The 22,835-nt window shown below is 33.7% G+C and overlaps 1 protein-coding gene across 1 annotated transcript; it reads right to left on the bottom strand.

Annotated features, from left to right (window-relative positions):
- Positions 1–27: 27 nt before the first annotated feature.
- On the bottom strand, positions 28–4,820 carry LOC120176148 (probable serine/threonine-protein kinase PIX7). The gene is made up of 6 exons (XM_039182641.1): positions 4,080–4,820; positions 2,101–2,468; positions 1,870–2,005; positions 1,125–1,261; positions 913–1,036; positions 28–740 (listed from the first exon to the last, which is right to left on the bottom strand). The coding sequence occupies exons 1-6, from the start codon at positions 4,261–4,263 to the stop codon at positions 214–216; spliced, it is 1,476 nt and encodes a 491-aa protein (XP_039038572.1). The 5' UTR covers positions 4,264–4,820; the 3' UTR covers positions 28–213.
- Positions 4,821–22,835: the final 18,015 nt, after the last annotated feature.

Here is a 22,835-nt window from a genome sequence, read left to right on the forward strand (position 1 = left end):
GCATAATGCAAAATGGCAAACTTAATAAGCAAAGAACAGGAAACCAATTTTCTTTTATTCCCAAAACATTGTTTCTTTTTTCCCAGGAGTTTGTTCTATTTGATCACATTCCTGTTGGACAAAGAAAATGTTTGACTTTAACAACGATTTACTTGTATCCCCAGATCAAAAACATGTAAATGAACTAAACCAGAGCCAGGGTTAAGCATAAACTTAATGCTGAGGTTTGCCAGCATTAGGTTTCGGTGACCGGTAAAGATGGTTATTAAACGGGGAGATTTGCGGACCATTTGGAGTTAGGGGGCTCCTTGCATGTTGTCCATTCCTTGTAGACGAGGCGACCGGCACTCTATTTCCGGTTCTAGATTTTGAAGACGATGCCATTCGCTCAATTTGGATGGCTTCGAACTGAGAAGTGGAACAAGCCATATCCTTGAGATTTGGCAGAGGCTTTAAGGCTTCAACAACTTCACTCATCAAAGGTCTGGATTTTGGATCTCGACTAAGGCAATGGTCTGCCATTTGAATAGCTCTCTGAGCACCTTTTATTGAAAACTGTCCTTGAAGATAGGGATCAATAAGTTGATAAAATCTCCGTCTCTCAGCAAGGTACGGACGAGCCCATTCCACCAGGTTATGCTCCCCATTTGGTAGGGTTTTGTCCATGGATCTTCGGCCTGTCAACATCTCAAGGAGAACCACCCCAAAGCTATAGACGTCACTCTTCGAAGTAAGATGCCCTGGAAAAATATGGCGCCATCGTTCCATTCATTTTACAAGGAAAACAAACCTTAGTTGCATACTCACCTCATAGAACCTAATAGTTTTGTTAATGTTTACAAGATCGATAAGTTGTCATAATAGCGTCGATATTTGTCAAATTATATTAAAAAAATGTCCAATCATATTTACCTGTCATAACATACTCAGGTGCCGCATAGCCGTAGGTTCCCATCACTCGAGTAGATACATGAGTCTTGTCTCCCTCCGGACCATCTTTGGCAAGTCCAAAGTCGGAAAGTTTGGCATTGTAATCCTGGAGAAGATTTCAAAAATATTTCAGAAGATGGATGATACAAGTTATAGAACATCAAAATATTATTTATACCATATTAGTCACACACCGCATCTAACAGTATATTCGATGTTTTAAAGTCACGATATATGACTGGCCGTTCAGCCTCCTCATGAAGAAAAGCAAGACCCTTCGCAGCATCGAGTGCAATTTTCATTCGGATAGACCAAGGAAGAGGCATGGACCCTGATAAAATGAATGCCATTAAACTAAATCCGAACAAACCATCACTATTTCACTAGCAGCTCGTAATTGTGAACCAAAACAGAATGTTTAAAATAATGCTTTTATAGATCTCCATGTTATCGATAATTGTGAACCAAAACAGAATGTTTAAAATAATGCTTTTATAGATCTCCATATTATCGATGACTGAAACCGATATTCCTTCCTAGTGTTTGAAAATGAGACCAAAACTTCTATAACACAGTACCATGCTTGGCTAATTTGAGGTTCAACAAACTAAAGATACGAAGAATAAGAATGCCAGTACCAATCCTTACTCCAACTTTTGTATATCTTAATTCAGTTTATGAATTATAATAACAATCAACTATATAACTTAATTCGCGTCCAACATCAAGGGCAAATTCCAGCACAAAAATATCAAAATATCTTAAAAAGATACATTTTTATCTTTATTGCCTGATATCAATAAGCTCGCTTCTTTTGGATGCTCGGGTATTTCCTACTTATAGACTATAGAGTTGGCCATCAGCTTAGAATCTTTACCAATTATAGGCAGACGAGCAAAGCAAGTTGATAAATCTCTATTAATGAGTTTAATTACATACTTCGGAAAAGGTGATTCTCCAAGCTTCCTCGAGGCATAAACTCATAGACAAGTAGCCTTTGATCGTCCTCGATGCAAAAACCAATCAACTTTACCAAATTAGAATGGAGGAGGTCACCGAGAAAATTAACTTCAGCCTGCCACATTCAAAATAGACCAAAGCATAAGTCAAGCTTATGTGTTAATAAAAGATGCCGATAATAAATACTAAATTACAGAAACAGATTCTTACAACCCATTCTCTATGACCCTGAAGTCCATTATGGTTTAGGGTTTTGACTGCAACAGGAAACCCTGTACCTGGTTTTACCGGAGCAGTTCCACTCTCATTGATCCAACCTTTGAATACACAACCGAACCCACCTTCACCAAGAAGACTCTCGGGTCTAAAACTCCTCGTTGATAACTTAAGCTCATTAAAGGAGAATTTTCTAAGCTGAGAAGCAACTTTAAGCTCCTCACTTAAGTTTGGAGTAGACGGAGTACTTCTGGCATTGGTAGTAGTTGAAGATGTCACAACTGGAACAACTGGTTGACCTCTGCTGGTGTCATTTGACTTATTTGTGGCGTCATTTGACGCATTCGTTGATCTACTTTCAGCTGATTTCCAAGGAAACAGTGAAAAAATTAGATCATCCAGGTCATAAAGAAGTGAATTTATAGACATCACACAGATTTTCACACACAAAGAACATGGTTATTCAAAATGTTTATAAACAGATATGACTAATCATAATAGGAAAGAAACAGAGGAACCCTGGTGTCTTATCACATTATACACGTCCGTAACTAGTGGGGAAACCCGAGAGGATGACCACGTGGCTGAAATACCAAAGTCGTCACCAATCAAACTTGCATTTCATTATGCATTAGACGACAAATAATAATCCACAAGGCGATAACTCGGTGATCATGAAGTAGTAGACGGTGAAACTACCTTCAATCAAATATGCACAAATGGAATATAATTACTGCAACAGTAGTACAGCAAGAGATTCAGATCAATATCAACATTGAATCAGGCATAATTACTAATTAAAGCATAGAACCAAATCGATCAACAATATACGATTTATTGAACATCCATGTGGCAGAAAATGCATACTGCAAACATATCAGCGAGTAACTAGGAGGCGAAACGACAGGGAAAAACAACATTACGTTAGAAAACAAACAAGAAACTAGAAGGTGATAAACCTAAAGAATGAAAAGTACAAGCAAAATGCACAACAAGAAAGCAATCATTGTAAAGTAGTAAAGGAAGAGAAACTCACAGATATCAATACCGAAACGGACATAACATCAATCCTAAAGCATAAAACCATATCGATCAACAGTAAATCCTCATCGAACATACATGTGATGAAAAATGCATACAGTTTAGCATATCAGCATACACTTAGGAAGCCAAATGATCGACAAAAGAAAAAACTAATCAGATAAGCCTGAGCAAAGCCAATTACTAGTTAGCAGATTCAATAGATTTCACTTTAGCATACGAATACCCCATTGTCAAATAATCAATCAATCTCTAACAACGAATATAATCAATCGAGATAAACAAAGAAACTACAAAGAAAAATCCATATAATCAATCTACATAAACAAAACAACTAGGAATATAATCAATGGACATAAACAAAGAAACCACACAAAAAGGCCATATAATCAACCTACATAAACAAATCAACTAGGAATATAATCAATGAACATAAACAAAGAAACTACGAAAACAGTGGGGGGGGGCAAGAAATTATTTAAATTTATATACAATATGGAGTGCTGGTTTCACTTGCAGAACCCTCCATTGTTGTCCTTGGAGACAAGCAGTTCCCAATAACCTAAACTTAATCCAACAACCAGGTTCACCATCTCACTATGTTTCTTCTGCAAAGCCAATTACTAGTTAGCAGATTCAATAGATTTCACTTTAGCATACGAATACCCCATTGTCAAATAATCAATCAATCTCTAACAAGAATATAATCAATCGAGATAAACAAAGAAACTACAAAGAAAAATCCATATAATCAATCTACATAAACAAAACAACTAGGAATATAATCAATGGACATAAACAAAGAAACCACACAAAAAGGCCATATAATCAACCTACATAAACAAATCAACTAGGAATATAATCAATGAACATAAACAAAGAAACTACGAAAACAGTGGGGGGGGGGCAAGAAATTATTTAAATTTATATACAATATGGAGTGCTGGTTTCACTTGCAGAACCCTCCATTGTTGTCCTTGGAGACAAGCAGTTCCCAATAAACCTAAACTTAATCCAACAACCAGGTTCACCATCTTCACTATGTTTCTTCTTTTTTCCTTTTGATTTCTCAACATTCAAAGGCCCCGCCTGGATATCACCTGGAACTAATCCCATTTTGCAAGTTATCTTTACAGTAGATTCCCAAGACTAAATATCACTCCCTTCACTATAAAATATCCAAAAGCATCAATTTTCCGCTCTTTTTCAAAAAACAAAATTAATTAAAATCTACCCAAAAAAAAAGAGAAAAACCGTAGAATTTACATGAAAACAAATACCCTTTTGTTTTAAACTGCAAAATACTTAACTCCAAGAAAAAAAAAGCAACACAAAATGACATAAACACAGATTGGAAAATGGGTCTTAAAATAAACGGTACTCAAAGAGAAGGACATGCAATGCGAAGCCAACTGAAAACAGTAATCCATAGCTGATATGGAGAAGAATGTGAGAATTCAAAACGAAGATGAAACACACGAGAAGAAAACCCTGAATTTAAACGGTAAAGAACCAGAATTTAATAACCCCAGATTCTTCAGTTTAACTTTAACAACAAACACAAAACATTCAACTCAAACTTACTGCAAATAGTTACAAACAACACAAAAAAGACTTGAACACACAAAACAAAAGGAAAAGCAAAGAGTTTAAATTTTCAATTTTCCAAAGATGAGAAAGAAATGCAGAGCATTTGAGAAATGGAAAAAACTTTGAAAACTTAAAAGAAAGACAAGAACACCAAAATAAAAAGAAGTGGGGAAAAGAGAAGCGAGCGTTATTTTCGCATGGAAAGGAGTGAGGTTTGTGTGTGTTTTGTAATTTTCTTGAGAAAACTAAGTTTAAATTAGGGTAAACCGCAAGTTTAGTATCTCAACTATGACTTTACTTTTGTTTTGGCTACTCACCTTTTTTCTTTCAAAATCATACATATACATTATGTTTTATTTTGGTTATTCATTGTTAAAAAAATAGAATTATTAACGTAGCATTTTTTTAAAATTTTTTCACTGATGGCATGGTATTACTTTATGATAATATGTCAATGTCGCTATTAATTTTTTAAAGGTGAGTGACCAAAATAAACTCAAACACAATATTAAGTATGATTTTAAAACAAAATAGTTAAGTGACCAAAATGGAACAAAAGTAATAGATTAGTCATTAAACATAGAATTTACCCTTTCAATAACCTAAAAGAGGAATATATAATAAAAATAATAGGTTGGTTGGGTTTGAGCTATCCTGTTCCAATGCCTACAGGCTATTACTACTAACGTTTGCCTTGTTTCGTTTTGTTTTGTCTTATAGATGTAAATACTTAAAAGAGAAATAAATATATTATTTATGATCCTTTTGTTTATATATATCACTTAGAGAAAGAAATTGAATATAAAATTTGTCTTTTAAATCCCAAATTAACAACAACCCAAAAAGAAAATATGAAAACCTCATATTTGACTGTTTTAATAAGTAGTAATAATGGCTCTATTCTATTTTTTGTGAAAAAATTATAAATCAATTTGCAGTATATTTTATAGTTTAAATTTTGTTCAAATATATTATGATTTGTTAGTTTGATTGTATCTTATAATAATTTATTCTCGTAATAATTACTTAGATATGTATTATTTATGTTTATAATTATTTTTAACTTCAAAAAGAAATTAAAATCAAATGTAATGATTAATAAATTAATTTAAATTAAATTTAAGTTTAATCAATCTAGTATATTGATCATTTTAACTTTTAAAAAATATAATATTTGATTTTTTCCAAAAACTTTGGTGATAAAATTTTAAGAAAATGATAATTGATTTGATAATTTAATAGAAAACTGAATTGGTAAATTTTATTAGAATCAAATATAATAAGATTCTATAATAATACGGTTCAAGGAGTTTTTTTTTTATCAAAAAGTGTAGACTGTTTCAATATTTTTCTATTTCAAAATTTTGTTAAAATATTTGGGGAAATAACTTATAACTCTTACTTAGCTTGATAAAATATTAAAGACTTAGGTAGATTACATGGTAAATTTTTGTTTTCCGTACTGAAGTTTTAAAAGTAATAAATTGGTCACTAATATTATTGATTTATAACAAATCAATCACTTAATGTTAACAGTGGTTGTTGTAGGAGACATAAAACTAACGTAGCACGTTAACAGTTGATTTGGTACTATTTGACCACCTTTTTGAACGATATTTCTCTTCCATCCATTTTCTCTCCACACTTCTTTTTACAACTAAAAAAACCACGCTGCAGTTTAGGGCATCCAACATCTTTGTCTCGTGCAAAACTCCCCAGTTGCTCACCTTCCTTCCTTTATTTAAAAATCGCTCTTTATCCATCAAATTCACTCGTCCTTTTTCGGTCCTCCAACAACTATGGTGCTATGCTCAAATTGATAGAATCAGATTGAGGAAACAAAGGAATCTTGGGGTTATTTATGCTTCTAAAAATGAAAGTAATGTCGCGACAAATGTCAGTAACATATGGCTTCTTGAACATGCAAGTGAGGATTTTCAAGCTATAATAGTTAATTCATTTGGTCTTAATCGCCACAGTTGCCTTTGCTGCCATCTTTTAAATCCGCAGCCAGTTTATGGACAATGCAAAAGACGTTCCTCCTGAATTCTTCCTTGGAGAAGCAAATATAAACTGAAAATCCAACTTTTTAATACTCTTCATCTTCTATTTCCCTCTTCATTTCCCTGACAGTTGTGGTAGTTCAAACCTCGATTTTAGTCATTGAAAGCAAGGTGAAGAAGCATATGATGGTTGTTATCAACAAGTTAATGTGGTTAGCTTGTGTCCTTGTCTCAACGGTATACTTAACCTTGTGTTTTTTCGTGATTGGAGATGAAAGATGGCTAGCTATCAGAGTTACCATTATCTGTATAGGTATAATGCCAACGAATTTAGGCACCACGTGTTATTGGGCGATTAGGTATCGAATCAAGACTTCAAAAAACAAAATAATTTAAGACTGTTACTGGAGATGTCGAATTAAGATTTTGATGCAACAATAAATAACAAAATTGATTTTTAGATTTAATCAAATTTGTTAAAAATTTATCAAAAATAATTTAAAGTCCAAATTAACTTGAAAAATATGTTTTAAATGTTTTCCAATTTCGTCGAACCTTATCAAAAAATACTCGATCATTTTGCACTTTAAAGTAGAGTTCCCAAGTATTTTTTGCTCAAAGGATCGATCCCTTTGACCAAATGATCAATTCCCTTGAAAAACGAATGATCCCTTGGATTCCAGTAAGTTTTGGATTGATCCGTCGATGAAAATGATCGATCCCTTTCTTGTAACGATCAAATTTATTTGAAAATGGATCGATCCTTTCATAAAAAGATCGATCTCTTGAGCATTAAATGTTGTTTTTGGTTGTAGGTAACGACTATATTGATCCCCAACGACTCCAAATAGCCATAATTGATGGAGAAGGTATAAATTGAAGGTCAAAGTATCCCAAGGTTAACAAGAACCATATTTAACAAATATACCAAAATTAAAGAAGTCTTTTGTGCTTTATTTTTCAATAATTTCATTGTAACACACTTGTGAGCTACATTGTTTATTTTTCTTAAGTGTGATTTGTGAGTATTTAAATTGTTCCATTATGATGTTTTCTCAATTGCTTGCTTTATTTGTAATTCTTCTTGTAGAGAGAGTGTAAGCAAGGTTCTGGGGTATAAACCTTGTATGTTGTTGTAAGGTTACACCTTGTCATAAAAGGTTATCAAATCTAGTTAAATTGATAAATCCTTAGTGTTAATGCTAAGGTAGTGGATGCAAACTTGGTTTAGAAGTCGAACCACTATAAATTGTTGTGCAAACCTTTCTATTTTTCGGTTGCTTCCACATAATTTTTAAAAGGTCAATTTACATTCTACTTGGCATATTTCAATTATTCGTAAGAGATAACAATTGGTATCAAAAAGAGTCTCTATCGACAGTTTAACAACCTTGAAAAGGTCCTTGGAGAACTCTATCAACTTTTACAACCAACCGATAAAGATGGTTTCAACCTCTAGCTCTTACTACATTGAAGATTGTCAACCAATCAACAAGCTGCCATATTTCAATTAAGTAAATTATGTGTATTGGAAGAATAGGATGATGTTTTTAATTCAAGAAAAAGATCTAAGAGCTTGGATCTCTATCATAAAGGGTCACTCTACTCCACCTAGTGAGATGGAAGATTGGAGTTATAACACCCTAAACCCGATTAGGCATAAAGTTCCACATAGGGATATTGAGGCAACCCTTGATTTCAAAAGCTGTTCATTTTCATTTTAAAACATGTTGAATGGTACCAAATTAGACATACATAATAGTTATAAAATCTCTTATAAATTAGAGCTTTGTGACAGTTTAAAATCAAAATAATGCAACTTAATGTTATAAAACCTTAATACAATAATAAGGGTCATTTGAATACACATACCAACTAAAGCTACAGTATAGTACTCTGGACGTGATGCTGGAAGTCATGTTACGATAGTGATCCATGAATGACTCAAGCTAATAAACTACAAATGAAAACATCTGAATACTGAGCTTACAAAGCCCGACATTATAATCGTTAATGATATGAATTTAGTTGTGATATCCGAATCATATATGAAGTTTTCCCGATCGTGATTCTAGTAAGCGTTGAATTCGTAACTTGTATTCTAAAATGAAACTTGATAAGATAAAAAAATAAAACATAAATATAAATATGATGATAAAGAAATAATGGTAGGATGATTATTGTGATTAGGATAAGTGTGGAAGGTGATGGATAATGTAGCTTTATGAAATAGAAGGAATATAATGAATGATCTATGTGATGTAGGCGTGGGATGTATGGAAAGGGTAGATGATGGATTGTGATCCACTAGCTGTATGAAGCTAGGAACCAACAATATAAAATGATGGATTGAAATGGTAGGGGATGGAATGTGACCCTTTAGGTATAAAGAAGTTAGGAACCAATGTTATAAGCTAATGAAATGAATGAAGACCATAAGTACAAACTTGATGTCGATAAATTTCTTCAAAAGAAGAAAAAAGAAAGCAACTCTCAAAGAGGATTTTTATATCAAAGTTGTGTTTACAATGAAAAAGAAAATGCCTATTTATAGTGTTCGTAGGTTAAATTTGAAGAGTCACACAAAGGAGATGAATGCTTTATCTTAATGATGATGAATTCTCATTAATGTATTATTTCTTCTCTTCTCCTTTAGTGGCTGAATATTCTAGAGTAATTGGGATGAATTTCAACATATTTTAGGCTAAATGCAGACTCATTTTCATCCAAAGGGTGAAAGACTCCTGAACTTCCATGTCTTTCTTTCTTATAAAAGAGCGGGGGATGGATTTAGACACCTTGATGTATGTAGACATCATATGCATCCAAGGGAGAGTGTCATTTGATATTCCTTTACAATATTCATGTAATTATCCTTTTTGAATGTCTTAATTGGTAAGACTAAAAAAGCCTTCAATGCATGTCTCCTTGTAGAATTTGAATGGTATTTTTAAAACAATATAAAATGATGGATTGAAATGGTAGGGGATGGAATGTGACCCTCTAGCTATAAAGGATTTAGGAACCAATGTTATAGGCTAATGAAATTGATGAAGACCATAAGAGCAAACTTGATGTTGGTAAATTTCTTCAAAAGAACTAAAAAGAAAGAAACTCTCAAAGAGGAATTTCATATCAAAGATGTGTTTACAATGAAAAGGAATGTGCCTATTTACAGCGTTCATAGGTTAAATTTGAAGAGTCACACAAAGGAGATGATTGCTTCATCTTAATGGTGGTGAATGTTCATGAATGTATTGTTTCTTCTATTCTCCTTTAGTGACTGAATATTCTAGAGTAATTGGGATGAATTTAGACATATTTTAGACTGAATGTAGACTCATTTTCATCTAAAGGGTGAAAGACTCCTGAACTTCCATGTCCTTTTTTCTTATGAAAGAGTGTGGGGGAAATTTAGACACTTTGATTAAAAAAGAATTGGAAATCTAAGAGATAGAGAAATAATATCCAATTGATTTCAGGACCCAAACAAATATGTATCGTATCTAGAAATGATAGATAATCTAACTGATATTCTTGCATTTGATGTGATTGTTCATCTCCTTTCATGCACCTAGTCACAATTGTGGCAAATGTTCATGCTTAAAGAAAGAAAAATGTTATGCAAACATTAAAAGAGCTAGTTTGATTTATGAACTAGTTTTAATAAATGAACTAGTTTAATCAGTGAACCAGCTTTATTGAATGAAACAACATACTTAAATGAAATAGTTTGTATAAAAGAACTACATGCTTTATTGATCTAACTGCTAAATGAAGAACATGTTTTGAATGAAGTAGCATGCTTATTTATTCATGCAAATTAATGATATGCAAACTATTAATACCCATGAAAATTCATGTAAAAGATGGAATAAGGAAGAACTCCCTTAGAATTAGCCTTAAAGATTTTCGATGATGTGGAGGTTCTTCCTTCATATTGAAAAAGGCTTCCATAAATCTGAACTTAGTCTGAACATTCTAGATTAAGCTTGAATAAGCTTCATAAAGCTTCTCAAATGTAAACAGCTTGCCTCGATCAAATAGACTCGAAAAGGTTGGTAAAAATGATGTACAGTTCATAGCCTTACTCACATTAGCTAATCTAGAACAACATTATGAGTTTCATAAACACAAGCTTGCTAAAGACACGATACTAAGCAATAAGTACATGCATTATCTTAATCAGGTGTTATCTACTCAAGGTTTTATTATTTTATCACTAAAGTAAGAGTCTTATGCTTCCCTTAATCCTCTGCTAAGGGCCTCGCTATGGGTACACTTCTAATGGGTCTCTACCCACCTTGACTCTAACTACTAAGCATACTCTAAATGTGACGCATGACAAACTACTATGCATTATCTGAATGCAATGTTGATACTATTGTGCATTATATAAATGTAATACTGACATTGATGTGCATTATCTAAATACAACATTGCTAGTATCTGGTCTCACATAGCCATCAGACACTAGTTAACTAAGGGAACCTGATGTTATATAGCATCGATAAAATTCCCACTAAGCTGTTGAATGATCTATTGGTCTTACATATCCATCAGATATATCATGAAAGGGGAACTCGGTGTCATATACCATTGGTATAATTTTCGCTCAATTAAAGCATTGGCTCGGCCTCACACAACCGTCAAGCCAAGCTTTAAGGATATTTGTTATACTAGACTGATGTAACTATACATGCATATCTGAGATCCCTATGGCCACACAACACTAATAAGACCTCACTAGGGAAATTAAGGTAGCCTAACTATACACTAGTGTAGCTCGACAACTAAAGTGAGGTCAACTCTACACTAGTTGCTATCTCGCTCGTTCTCATATCTAGAATGTTATGTGAAGGTTTATTAGTTTGTTATTTCTGATAATTTATTAAGTTGCTCTATTATGGTCATTAGCACTTAAAGGGAATTTCGATCATTTTTGTTTTATAAATAGATCTCTATATGTTTCATGATTTTATGACTATTATTGTGTTTGTTGTTCACTGGCTATAATACTTGCTATCCCAGTGCCCGACATCAATTCATTACTGGGTAGTGACTCTTTACTCACTATTATCGCACTTCTCTTCAATACCCATTGAATTGGAGGGATGACTTATACATTCTCGATACACTAACGTTCCTGAAGTGCATGATTTTGTTATTACACAATCTGACTTACTTATCGTATTGTTTATCGGTGCATCTTCTACAACGATCCTCGTTCCTAATTATTTGATATGTGCTCCATTGAATATACTTAGACGTGTTACGCTTGCTATGGTTACTTCGATTGTAACCCACTCCTACAAGTTTTTTAGGCCTCCTTGGTCATTTATGTCCCTCATGAATTAAGTTCCAGCATTACAAATCATCATTAACTCTTACGTGGCTTAATGAGGTCAATGTAACCATCCAAAGTGGGTATATTGATACTCTACTTGCAATATCGATACCCCAGGGTCAAATATCGATAGCCCCATGAGTATCGGTATAAAAATGGCTTCTATTTGCTGAAAATTAACCAATATCGATACTTGTATCTAGAAATACCCATATCTCATCCTAATTCATCCAATATCGATACTCAAACCCCAAAAATACCTTGTTTAAGCTTGAGAAACACCCATAAATCATCCAAAAATATTAGTTTGGTTCCTAATAATGTGCTAAAGCTTTATGAAGTTACTTAGGGTTATAAAGTGTCACAAAAACACATGTTTTAAATTAAAAACGTCATCTAATTGTGAAATCAAACATACACTGTAAAATGATCAAATAGTTAAATCTTAACAAATCATCATGCTGATGAAAGCCTTAACACCACAAAGGATTAGAAATACACTAATTTGATGTTAATACCCGAAATGAAGCTCATTTCTCAAAAAGCTTTACTTTCTCTCACTCTTCTTGGACTGAGATGATTTTCACCCTCTTTCTCTAGCCAAAAAGTAAAGTTATGAGATTCTAAAACATAAAGTATGTTGGTAGAGGGATAGGGACGAATTATAAAGCTCAAAGGATGATACTTTGAGATGAATGTGAGAGGGAAATGAAGAGAAGAAGAAGATAATAAAGATAAAAGCTCTCATCTTTTAAAAATAGGATAATTGCACATTTGGTTCTTTCTCGTCTTTCTATTGTTCAAAACCTCTTTTTTATGGGTAATTAGGCCTAATTCTAGTTCAGTTAAGCCCAACTTGGTTCAACAAATTTAATAAAAAAATCCTCAGGGCTTGCAATCCTCTCAGGTAAACCCGAAAATACTATCCTAAAATTTTGGGTTTTACGACTACCCCCTTGAAAGAAATTTCTTTCACGAAATTTACTTTGATCGAATAACGACATATCCTTATCTCACATACTTTGAAGCCTCAGAGCTTTTAAATTCTTATTAGGTCTGATTATTAGGGGAAAAGTCCTCGAAACATGAAACGTAACTTGAAAACTCACAAACCGATCTATGATTTCCAAAAATGCTACCTGCATTGAACCTTAAACACCCTTCGAGATGTCTAACACTAAAGAAACTCATTCTTATTTCTTACTATTGAGTGCTCAAAAAATTTCATAAGGACAACGCTACTCCATGATTTAACAGCTATCACGAACCCCTTTCATTGGCTAACTCTACGAAGTCGAGTTAACATATTGCACAACTCTAAATCTCTATTACTTGCTAAACTTAGGTAACTCATCACACAACACGTCGAGATATTACAGGAACTTGTCATACACGGTCTTAAAGTCGACTACTGAAGAATGATAACAACTCTTACCTTTCAACATATCAATCTATGTTTTCGTTATGCAACTCTAATTAAATATTAACCCACTACCTAACTATTTCTTATTTTCCTTGTGGTACCGATTGTGCCTTTTAGGTACTCACAACTGAAAATCAGCCACTTATCTAGCGGAACTTGAAATATCTAGCTCTCCTAGAGAGCACGCCTCATAAAGCGGATATCTCTCATAACCACACTTTGACCTAAGGATTCTAAGACCCTATGTCTCGCACTCCCTATCGCTCACAACCATTTAGTTATCTGATGATGACTAGTGCTAGTCAATCCACCTTTAAAGCACCTGATCTCTTTTAGCATCAAGCACTAAAATACATGGTATTACACAAAGTTACATACTTTTATGTGTTGTATATAACTCATGCTCATATACCAATACGAAGACATCATGAATAAGGTTTGGCTCCCATAGCTAAATCACTTACTTTTCATGCACGAATACATCATGGTGAAATCAGAGGAATATATGCACCTCAAGACTCGAACTCACCATCTTACATATATTACACTTAGTACTTATGGTGAGGTTCTGGAACTGTTGCATTGCAACGTACACCCTGCTAACTTACTCTAAATCTCTATTACCCTGCTGAGATATATCCTGATAATTTTGACAACAAAGATGATCATCTTACAGGATGCACTGACTTGGGTATTTTTAACATTCTCATGGAGATCTCTACCTCTAAGGTAGAACTTAAGATTACTAAATTTCTATGGGTCGATCACACATACCTTACTGACCATATAAAGGTCCTTATAGTATTACATCTAACTTGACAGCCCATAAGGATGCTCTGTTAGGGAAAAAACAACGGTGGAAGATTCTACGACTACACATTTCTTATAGTTGATCTTTAACTCAACAAGAAACAACCACCTATTCCTACTAAGGCAATCTCTCACTATATGCACGAAGGATCCAAATCTATAGCACTTCCGTATAGAATTTAGAGCATTTTCCTTGATGATTTTTGCCACAATGCTCAAACTTTGGATACCTTAATACTCTATCAGAGCCTCTAGAGCTTGCCAAAGGCGGTGAAGCTAACAGTCTCCTTCGAGACCATACGTCTAACCTCTGACTCGAATAGAGTGACAAAGTTGATGTCACTCTTCTCTACTCATACGGACATCTTGTCCTCACTATCACCGACTGTGATAAGACTACTAGTACATGTTTCCTCAAACTTAGGGTCCTTACTCAGCCAACAAACTCTTATTTATACTCTACACTCTCTTCATGGCCTTAGCTTACTATGACAACTTTGAAAATATAGTAAGCGAGTCTACCAACAACTATGAATGGATATCAATATGCAGCAAAGAAAATATCTCTCATACACTAAGAGATCCCTTTGAAATAGACTAGAGAATTGTATCTTTAAACCATTCATTTGTATCTCTCTAGTATACTTGCCTCTAAACTCATTTAGGAACTGATCCCATGTAAGCACTTCTTGCATCACCCTCTACCCGATTAGGCCTAAAATGACATATTAGGCCACCGAGGCAACCTCTAATTTTCAAAACCTATTCATTATTCTTTTCAAACATATCAAATAGTATCATGATAAAACATAAACAATGGTTATAAAAACATTTTACAAAATTAGAGCTCATTGACACATAATTTAAACCAAAATAATACAGACACTAGGTTTAATAGACTGAATACATGAGTAAGGTCCTATGAATACATATGCCCACTAAAGCTACAGTACAGTACTTTATTAGAGATACTGGAAGTCATGCTGTAACGATGCTCCATGAACGGCCTAAGCTACTAACCTGCCAACGAAAAACATCCGAAGACTGAGCTTTCAAAGCCCAACAGTATAATCGTTAATCTAAAACATCATAAGAATTTCATAAACAAAAGCATGCTGAAGACATGTTACTAAGTACTAGGTGCATTCATGACCTAAATCAAGTGTTACCTACTTAAGGCTTTACTGCTCTATCACTGAAGTAGAGGTCTCACGATTTCCTTTATCATCAACTAAGGGCCTTATAATGATAACACCTATAAAGGGTCTCTAACCCTAACGACTGAATATTCTATACCTTTTCCAAATGCGATACTAATACTCCTATGTATTATCTGAATAAAAACCTTACATACTGTGCATTATCTAAATACAAATCTGTCATACTATACATGATCTGAATGCAAACATGACATATTGTGGATTATCTGAATACAAACCTTACATACTATGCATTATCTAAATGCAAACCTGACTAGTATTTGGTCTAATATAGCTCTTAGACACTAGTTACTGAGGGAACCCCAGTATCACATAACATTGATGTAATTCCCACAAAACATATTGAATGATCTCTTGGTCCTCACATAGTCATAAGTAGATCACCGAGGAACCTCGGTGTCATATAGCATCAGTGTAATTCCCACACAAACTGAAATATTAGCTCGGTCTCACATAGTCTTTAAGACAAGCTTTTACATATCTGACGTACTAAACTGATGAGACTGAACATGCATAACTAACGTAAACAGACATGAGGTAGATATGGTGGTGTGGTCGCAGGAATTTACATGCATCTCGAAACAACACTTCAACCTACTTTGAATACAGAAAAGCCTAAAGGTAAGAACCATAATTTATATGCATCAGAAGATTACCTGATTGTACTGAACTGACATAAATACCCATCTATATCTAAGGCCCACAGGACACATAACACTGACATCGCTAACCCACTCCTCAAGAGTGTTCAGGCCTCACACCCTAGTTAGCCCCTGAGTGCCTCGAGCACTGACAATTCCCCACTAGAGCAACTAAGGAAACCCATGTATACCTTAACATAGCTAGACTCACTAAAGTAAGGTTAACGTCAAACTAGTTGTTATATCACGCGTTTTCTCATCTAGAACGTTATGCGAAGGCTTACTTATTATCTGAGGAACTGGCCAGCCCGATATATGGCTTGGGTTCTTTCTAAGTAGTGGTACTTTATTCGATCTTATCGTACTTCCTTTCAAAGCCTCTTGAACTTAAAAGGATGGATTACATTTCTTGGGTTCATTGACATTCTTGAAGATCATACTTTTCGGTACCATTGAATCTGACATATTCATCATACTTCTTATTGGATGTTTTCTTTAACGATCCTCGCTCCCAACTATTTGTATATCTCCTCGATTGAAGATAATTTGGTGTATTACACTTAAAATGGTTACACTTGATGAAACCCTCTCTTACGAGTCTTTTTAGGCATGTATCCCTAACGGAATAAGTTTAACTATTACAGTTTATCTTTAGCTCTTACAGACCTTAAAAGGGTCAAAACTAACCATCCAAAGTGAGTATCGATACCCTTATGTGTATCGGTACTAAAAATGAATTCTATTACAAAATTAGGGCCTCATTATCGATACTGTCAGATTGATTATCGATACTACAGGGGAAGTAATGATACTCCCCTTGGCAGTATCAATACTCAAGCCCAAAATGCCTAATTTTTACCCCGATTCATCTAGTATCGATACTTTCATCATAGTATCGATACTCAAACCCTAAATGACATATTTTAGACTCAAAAAACACTTCAAATTCATCTTAAAGGTCATAGTTTGATTCTAAATCATGCAATAATATTATGGGTAGTTATTTAGGGTCTTAAGATGTCATAAAACATATACTAAAAACAAATTTATGATTTATGGCATAAATCAAAAGTAAAACCCTAAATGCTCAAACTACACAAATCTTAGCAATTTCTTGTGATTTATAAAAACTTAATACTCCAAAGGATTCGAAATACATTACCTTGAAGTTTGAATTCTGAATTTGATCTCTTTGTTTAGCCACACTCTTTTCCTTGGTGATTTGGGTGAAAACTCCCACTTTTCCTTAGCTAAAGAAAACCCAATGCTTTGAAACATTAATAAGGGTTTAATGGAGGATTATGAACAAAAATGAAGCTTGAAGGAAGTGAGAAATAGTCGAAATAACTTACTTTTGATTTTGGCTCTTGGAGAAGAAATTAGAGAAATGCAAGAAAATGAAAAGAGAAAAATGAAGAGAAAATGATAAAATATGATATAAAACCCCCTCATCTTTACAAAATGGGAAAATTACACTTTTGGTCATTTTTCATCTTTCCACTATTCAAAAACCATCTTATTAAGGTTAATTGGGCCCAAGCCCAAGCCCAAACCAAATTAAGCTTTGTGACTTTACTTATGAATTCCACGAGGTTCAGTTATCTCTCAGTTAAACTTGAAACTACTAGACCGAAATTTGGGGTGTTACACTTCTGGTTGTAGGACCATCTCTACAGTCTTCTACCAGACTATAGCATAACCATTAAGTAAAGTGGTGACACACTCTAACTTACTCTAACTTATCAACTGAAATTGAATCATTATCGCCTGAACCATAGAAGTCGATTATGTTATACCTCCTCATTCTGTCTACCGAAGACTCTATCAGTACTAACTCACTCCTATTGGTTAGCTAAATAGTTTGTGCTCTAGGAATAGCATCCACTATCTCCGTGAGACTGAAAGTCAAACCTCTGAAAAAGGTTACCTCTACAACTTCCATACCTAACGGAAACCCATGATCCTAAACTCTAGGAAATAACTCATTGTTGAAGCTATCAGAATCAGAGGCACTCTTCTTCATCATATAGTCGTAGCTAGGCTTTAAACTATCAACCATCATAAATTTGTACAAAACAAACAAAAGAATGAAATATCATCAGGATTCTAGACTTATACAAGTACTTTTAGTTCCTAGGCACATGTATTCACTGGCACCATACTAAAACTAACCACTTGGTCCTATTATCGACTCAACCTGATGCTATGATACCACTAAATGTAACATTCTAAACTTGATTGGGCCTAAAGTGACACATTGGGCTATCGAATCAACCCTTTATATAAAAAATGTTCATTTTTATTTTAAAACAAATTGAATGATACCAAATGAGACATATATGACAGTTACAAAAACACTTTTATAAATTAGAGCTCTATGATACAATTTAAAATCAAAATAATACAACTCAAGGTTATAAAATCTTAATACAATAATGTAATACCCCAAATATCAGGTCAGTGACTATATTAAAATAGTTTTTATTGGGGGATTAAAATGAATAAATGGATAAGAAGAGATTTAGAAATTGTATTCAAGACTAATTAGTAAGAACATAAGAATGAAAGGGTATTTTGGCCCTTTAGGGAGAAATGAATTTAAAATTATTTTAATTAGGGTATTTAAGAAGAGGAAAAAGGGGAAAGTTGAAAAATAAGCTAAGTCATCTTTTCTTCTTCTTCTTCCCGTGTGCCCGTTCTCTCCATAGCCAAAAGTGAGTTTCCTCCAAGTTGGTTTTTCCTTTAGTTTAATGGTTGGGTTTGAAACCTTGAGTGTTATAGAGGTTTAAGGAATGTTCAAGGATGATTAACACTAAGTGAGTAGTAAATTATTTGAGATTAAAGAAAATGGGTTTTTGAATGATATATTGAAGTATGAGTTTTATTGAGGTTTACAAGTAAATTTTACTTGTCAAAGAAGTAAAAGAGAGATTAGAAGCCTTGGATGTGATTAAAAACATGTTGGAAAAAGTAGTGTGTTGAAAACATTTTGATATTTTGATATAACAAATAAAGTGTTAAGTAATTTTAAGATTTTATATTTGCTTTAAAACATTATGTTCGATTTAATTATTCGAATATTTCAAATATTACTCAAAGTTTTCAAATACCAATTTTTACTCCTTACTAAATGAAAATTTGTGTTTTATACTTTAAATATATTTGGAACAATTATTACAAAGTATTTCGAACCACAATCGAGTCAAAATTGAGATTTCATAAGGGCAGTACCGATATTGCCTCAACAGTATTGATACCCACAAACATCGAAGCTAAAACAGGTACAAATACCCTACACGGTATCGATACCATAATATATAATAGTACCGATGCCATAGTCAATGGTACTGATATTACCTCTTTATTTTTGACTCGAGAAATAACATAATGCAAATTGGGTACCGATACCATGACCGGTATCGATACAACTTTACATAGTAGTATCGATACCCCCTGGCCAGTATCGATACTGTTGGTTTTGCAATGGTTGAAATATTTGAATTTTAAACAGGTAGTATCAATACCCCTATGAACGAGTACTGATACCCATACGCTCCCAGCAGACGTTTCAAGTGAATTTCACACTACAACGACTCTATTGACTCCATGATCATCCCCAACATCTATAATTGATCTGAGGTGTATTTAAATAAGTCTTGAAGTCATTGATGAATAAAAAGAAAATAAGAATTGAGAAAACAAACAAGAGAGAAAGCCTTAAACATAAAGTTTGAGCAATTTAAGCTAAAATCCATTCAATATTCATTTTGCTTTCAAGAACACAATTTGTGCTCAATTGTATTCATTTTTTAGTGTTCTTTCTTTGTTCTAGAATTGTACAAATATCTTACCTTGTGAGGTTTTTCTGTAAGTTTGCAACATTTGTAATTTTCTCTTTGAGAAGTGAGTGTCTCAAGAATATAGGGTATAATTCTTGAGGGAGTTGTAAGGTTACTCTTTGTCCTCAAAAGAAAAACAAATTAGTGAATTTGTGGAGATTCCTTAGTGTGGATAGCTAAGATAGTGGACGTAGACTTTGGTTGAGAAAGTTGAACCACTCTAAATCGATGTGCAAATCTTTTCAATTTTCTGTCAAAGCTTACACCAAAATTTTAATTGCCAATTCATCCCCTCTTGACTATTTCATCCGATCAATTTACTCAACAATTGGTACCATAGCTTGTCTCATTTGAAGGTTTTATCACCTCTTGAGAAGATCCGGGAAGAGTTAAATTGATATTCAAGTCATCAATAGCCTCTACATCGAACTTCAACTTCGTTCTTGATTCTCAGACCATCAACAAGCCTCATTTCTTCAATGGAGCTAACTATGCCTATTAGAATAATATGATGAAGTTCTTCATTCAAGCTAGTGACATGGGAGCATGAAGAATCATGATGAGAGGATACTCTGAACCATCCACAGATCCAGAAATGTGGAGTGAAGAAGAGACAAGATTATTCCAGCTAAACTCAAAAGCTATCCATATTATTTTCTTTGCACTTGGACCATATGAATACGAGAGAATATCATCTTATTCAACAGTCAAAGAGATATGGGACAAACTTCAAGTCACACATGAAGGAACCGATGAGGTAAAAGAAACCAAAATTAGTCTTCTTAATCATAGATCTAAAAATTTCAGAATGAAACCAGATAAAGATATCAAAGCTATGACGAATAGATTCTCGGTGATTGTCAATGGCCTCAAGGCATTTGGAGAAATAAACCCTAACGAGAAACTTATGAGGAAGATAATTTATTCTCTTCCAAAAGCTTGACAATTGAATAAGATTACAATTATCGAAGCTAAATACCTAAAGTCTTTAACTCTCGATAAGCTCATTGGTTCTCTCCTCACTCATGAAATGATGATTCAAGATGAGGTAGATTATGAGAAGAAGGACGATACAAAGAAGGAGATGGAGAAAAAGAAAAACATTGGTGTTACTCTCAAATCCACCAAAAATGAGAGTAACTCTGACGATGACGAGGATAAAGAAATGACATTGCTTTCCAAAAGACTCAGAGAAAATTAAAGAGGCCAAATAGAGGAAGAAAATTCCAATGAAATCAAGGCTTCAAAAATGAGTCCAAGGAGAAGGGCCCGATCATTTGCTATTAGTGCAAAAGGCATGGGCATGTTAAATATGATTGCCCACAATTGAAGAAGAAGGGTCTTTCAAAGAAAAACATAAAGCACACGTGGCTACTTCGAGTGATGATGAATCATATGATGAAGAGGAACAAGAAGTAGTGAACTTGTTCTTAATGGCCATTGAGGAGGATTCTCAGGTAACCTCTAACTCATCTAATTTAGAAGATTATTCATTTGATGAGTTATTAGAGGAATATAATGGGTTGGCCTCGGATTATGAGAAATTATTTTCAAAATACAAGAAAGATATTTTAAAATTGAAAAATGAAAAAGATCTCATATCCAAGACCAACATTGAACTCGAAAGTAAGATTAAACATTTGCAAGTTAAAACAAAAGATTTTGAAAAGAAAAATTTTAATTTGCAAAACTTACTTTCTAGAGTTTATGATGATCATCAAAAGGAAATTGATGATCTTAAAGCTTCTTTCGATAAATTTGGATCAAAACATTTTGAAAAATGAGAAAGTTCAAAATCCAACTATATTAGAAAGAATTTTAAAACTTACAATCATAGAGGTCCCCCAATGAACCTTAACTGGTAAAATCATTAGGAGTATATGGGTTCCTAAAGGACTCAATTCTACTAAAGATAAGGATATTCTAAGCAAATGGATACCTAAGGGGAATATGCTTTTAGGGACTAATGAATAAGTATCCAAAAGAATTTGGGTACCAAAAATCAAAAATTAATCGATGTTTGCAGGAAAAGGAGCATTGCTTCAAGGCACGAAATGCAAGGTCAAACTCATGGTACCTTGATAGTGGATGCTCAAGACATATGACCGGAGACAAGAGCCGGTTTACAGAGCATAATGAGAAAAATGGAGGAGTAGTAACCTTTGGTGATAACTCGAAAGGTTACATTGAAGGTATATGTACTATAGGTAATACCTCTTCCATACAAATAGAAAATGTATTATATGTGAATGGGTTAAAGCATAATCTATTAAGTATTAGTCAATTGTGTGACAAAGGATACAATGTCTTGTTTGAATCAAACGGTTGTAAAGTTATTGACATTGCATCTAATATGATTAAGTTTATTGGTCATAGAATAGGGAACATTTTCATGGTGCATTTAGATTCTATCAATATGACTAATTTATGCCTAGTTGCCAAGGATGAACATGATAGTTGGTTATGGGATAGAAGACTGGGACATACAAGCGTGAGTGTTTTACAAAGACTTATTCAAGGCAATTTTGTGAGAGGTTTGCCAAAGCTAAAATTTGATAAAGATAAAATCTTTGATGCATGTGCAAAAGGAAAACATAAGAAAGCTTCCTTTAAATCTAGTAATGATGTATCAACTGGTAGAGTATTACAATTGTTCCATATAGATCTTTTTGGGCCAATTAGAACAACTAGATTGAGTGGAAAACTATATGGTTTTGTATTGGTTGATGACTATTCTAGATTTACTTTGGTTCTATTTTTAAGTACTAAAGATGAAGCTTTAGAAAATTTTATCAATTTTTCAAAAGTAATCCAA

The sequence above is a fragment of the Hibiscus syriacus genome, unplaced genomic scaffold, assembly GCF_006381635.1.
Source record: "Hibiscus syriacus cultivar Baekdansim isolate YM2019G1 unplaced genomic scaffold, ASM638163v2 tig00112230_pilon, whole genome shotgun sequence".
In the NCBI taxonomy this organism is placed as follows: domain Eukaryota; kingdom Viridiplantae; phylum Streptophyta; class Magnoliopsida; order Malvales; family Malvaceae; genus Hibiscus; species Hibiscus syriacus.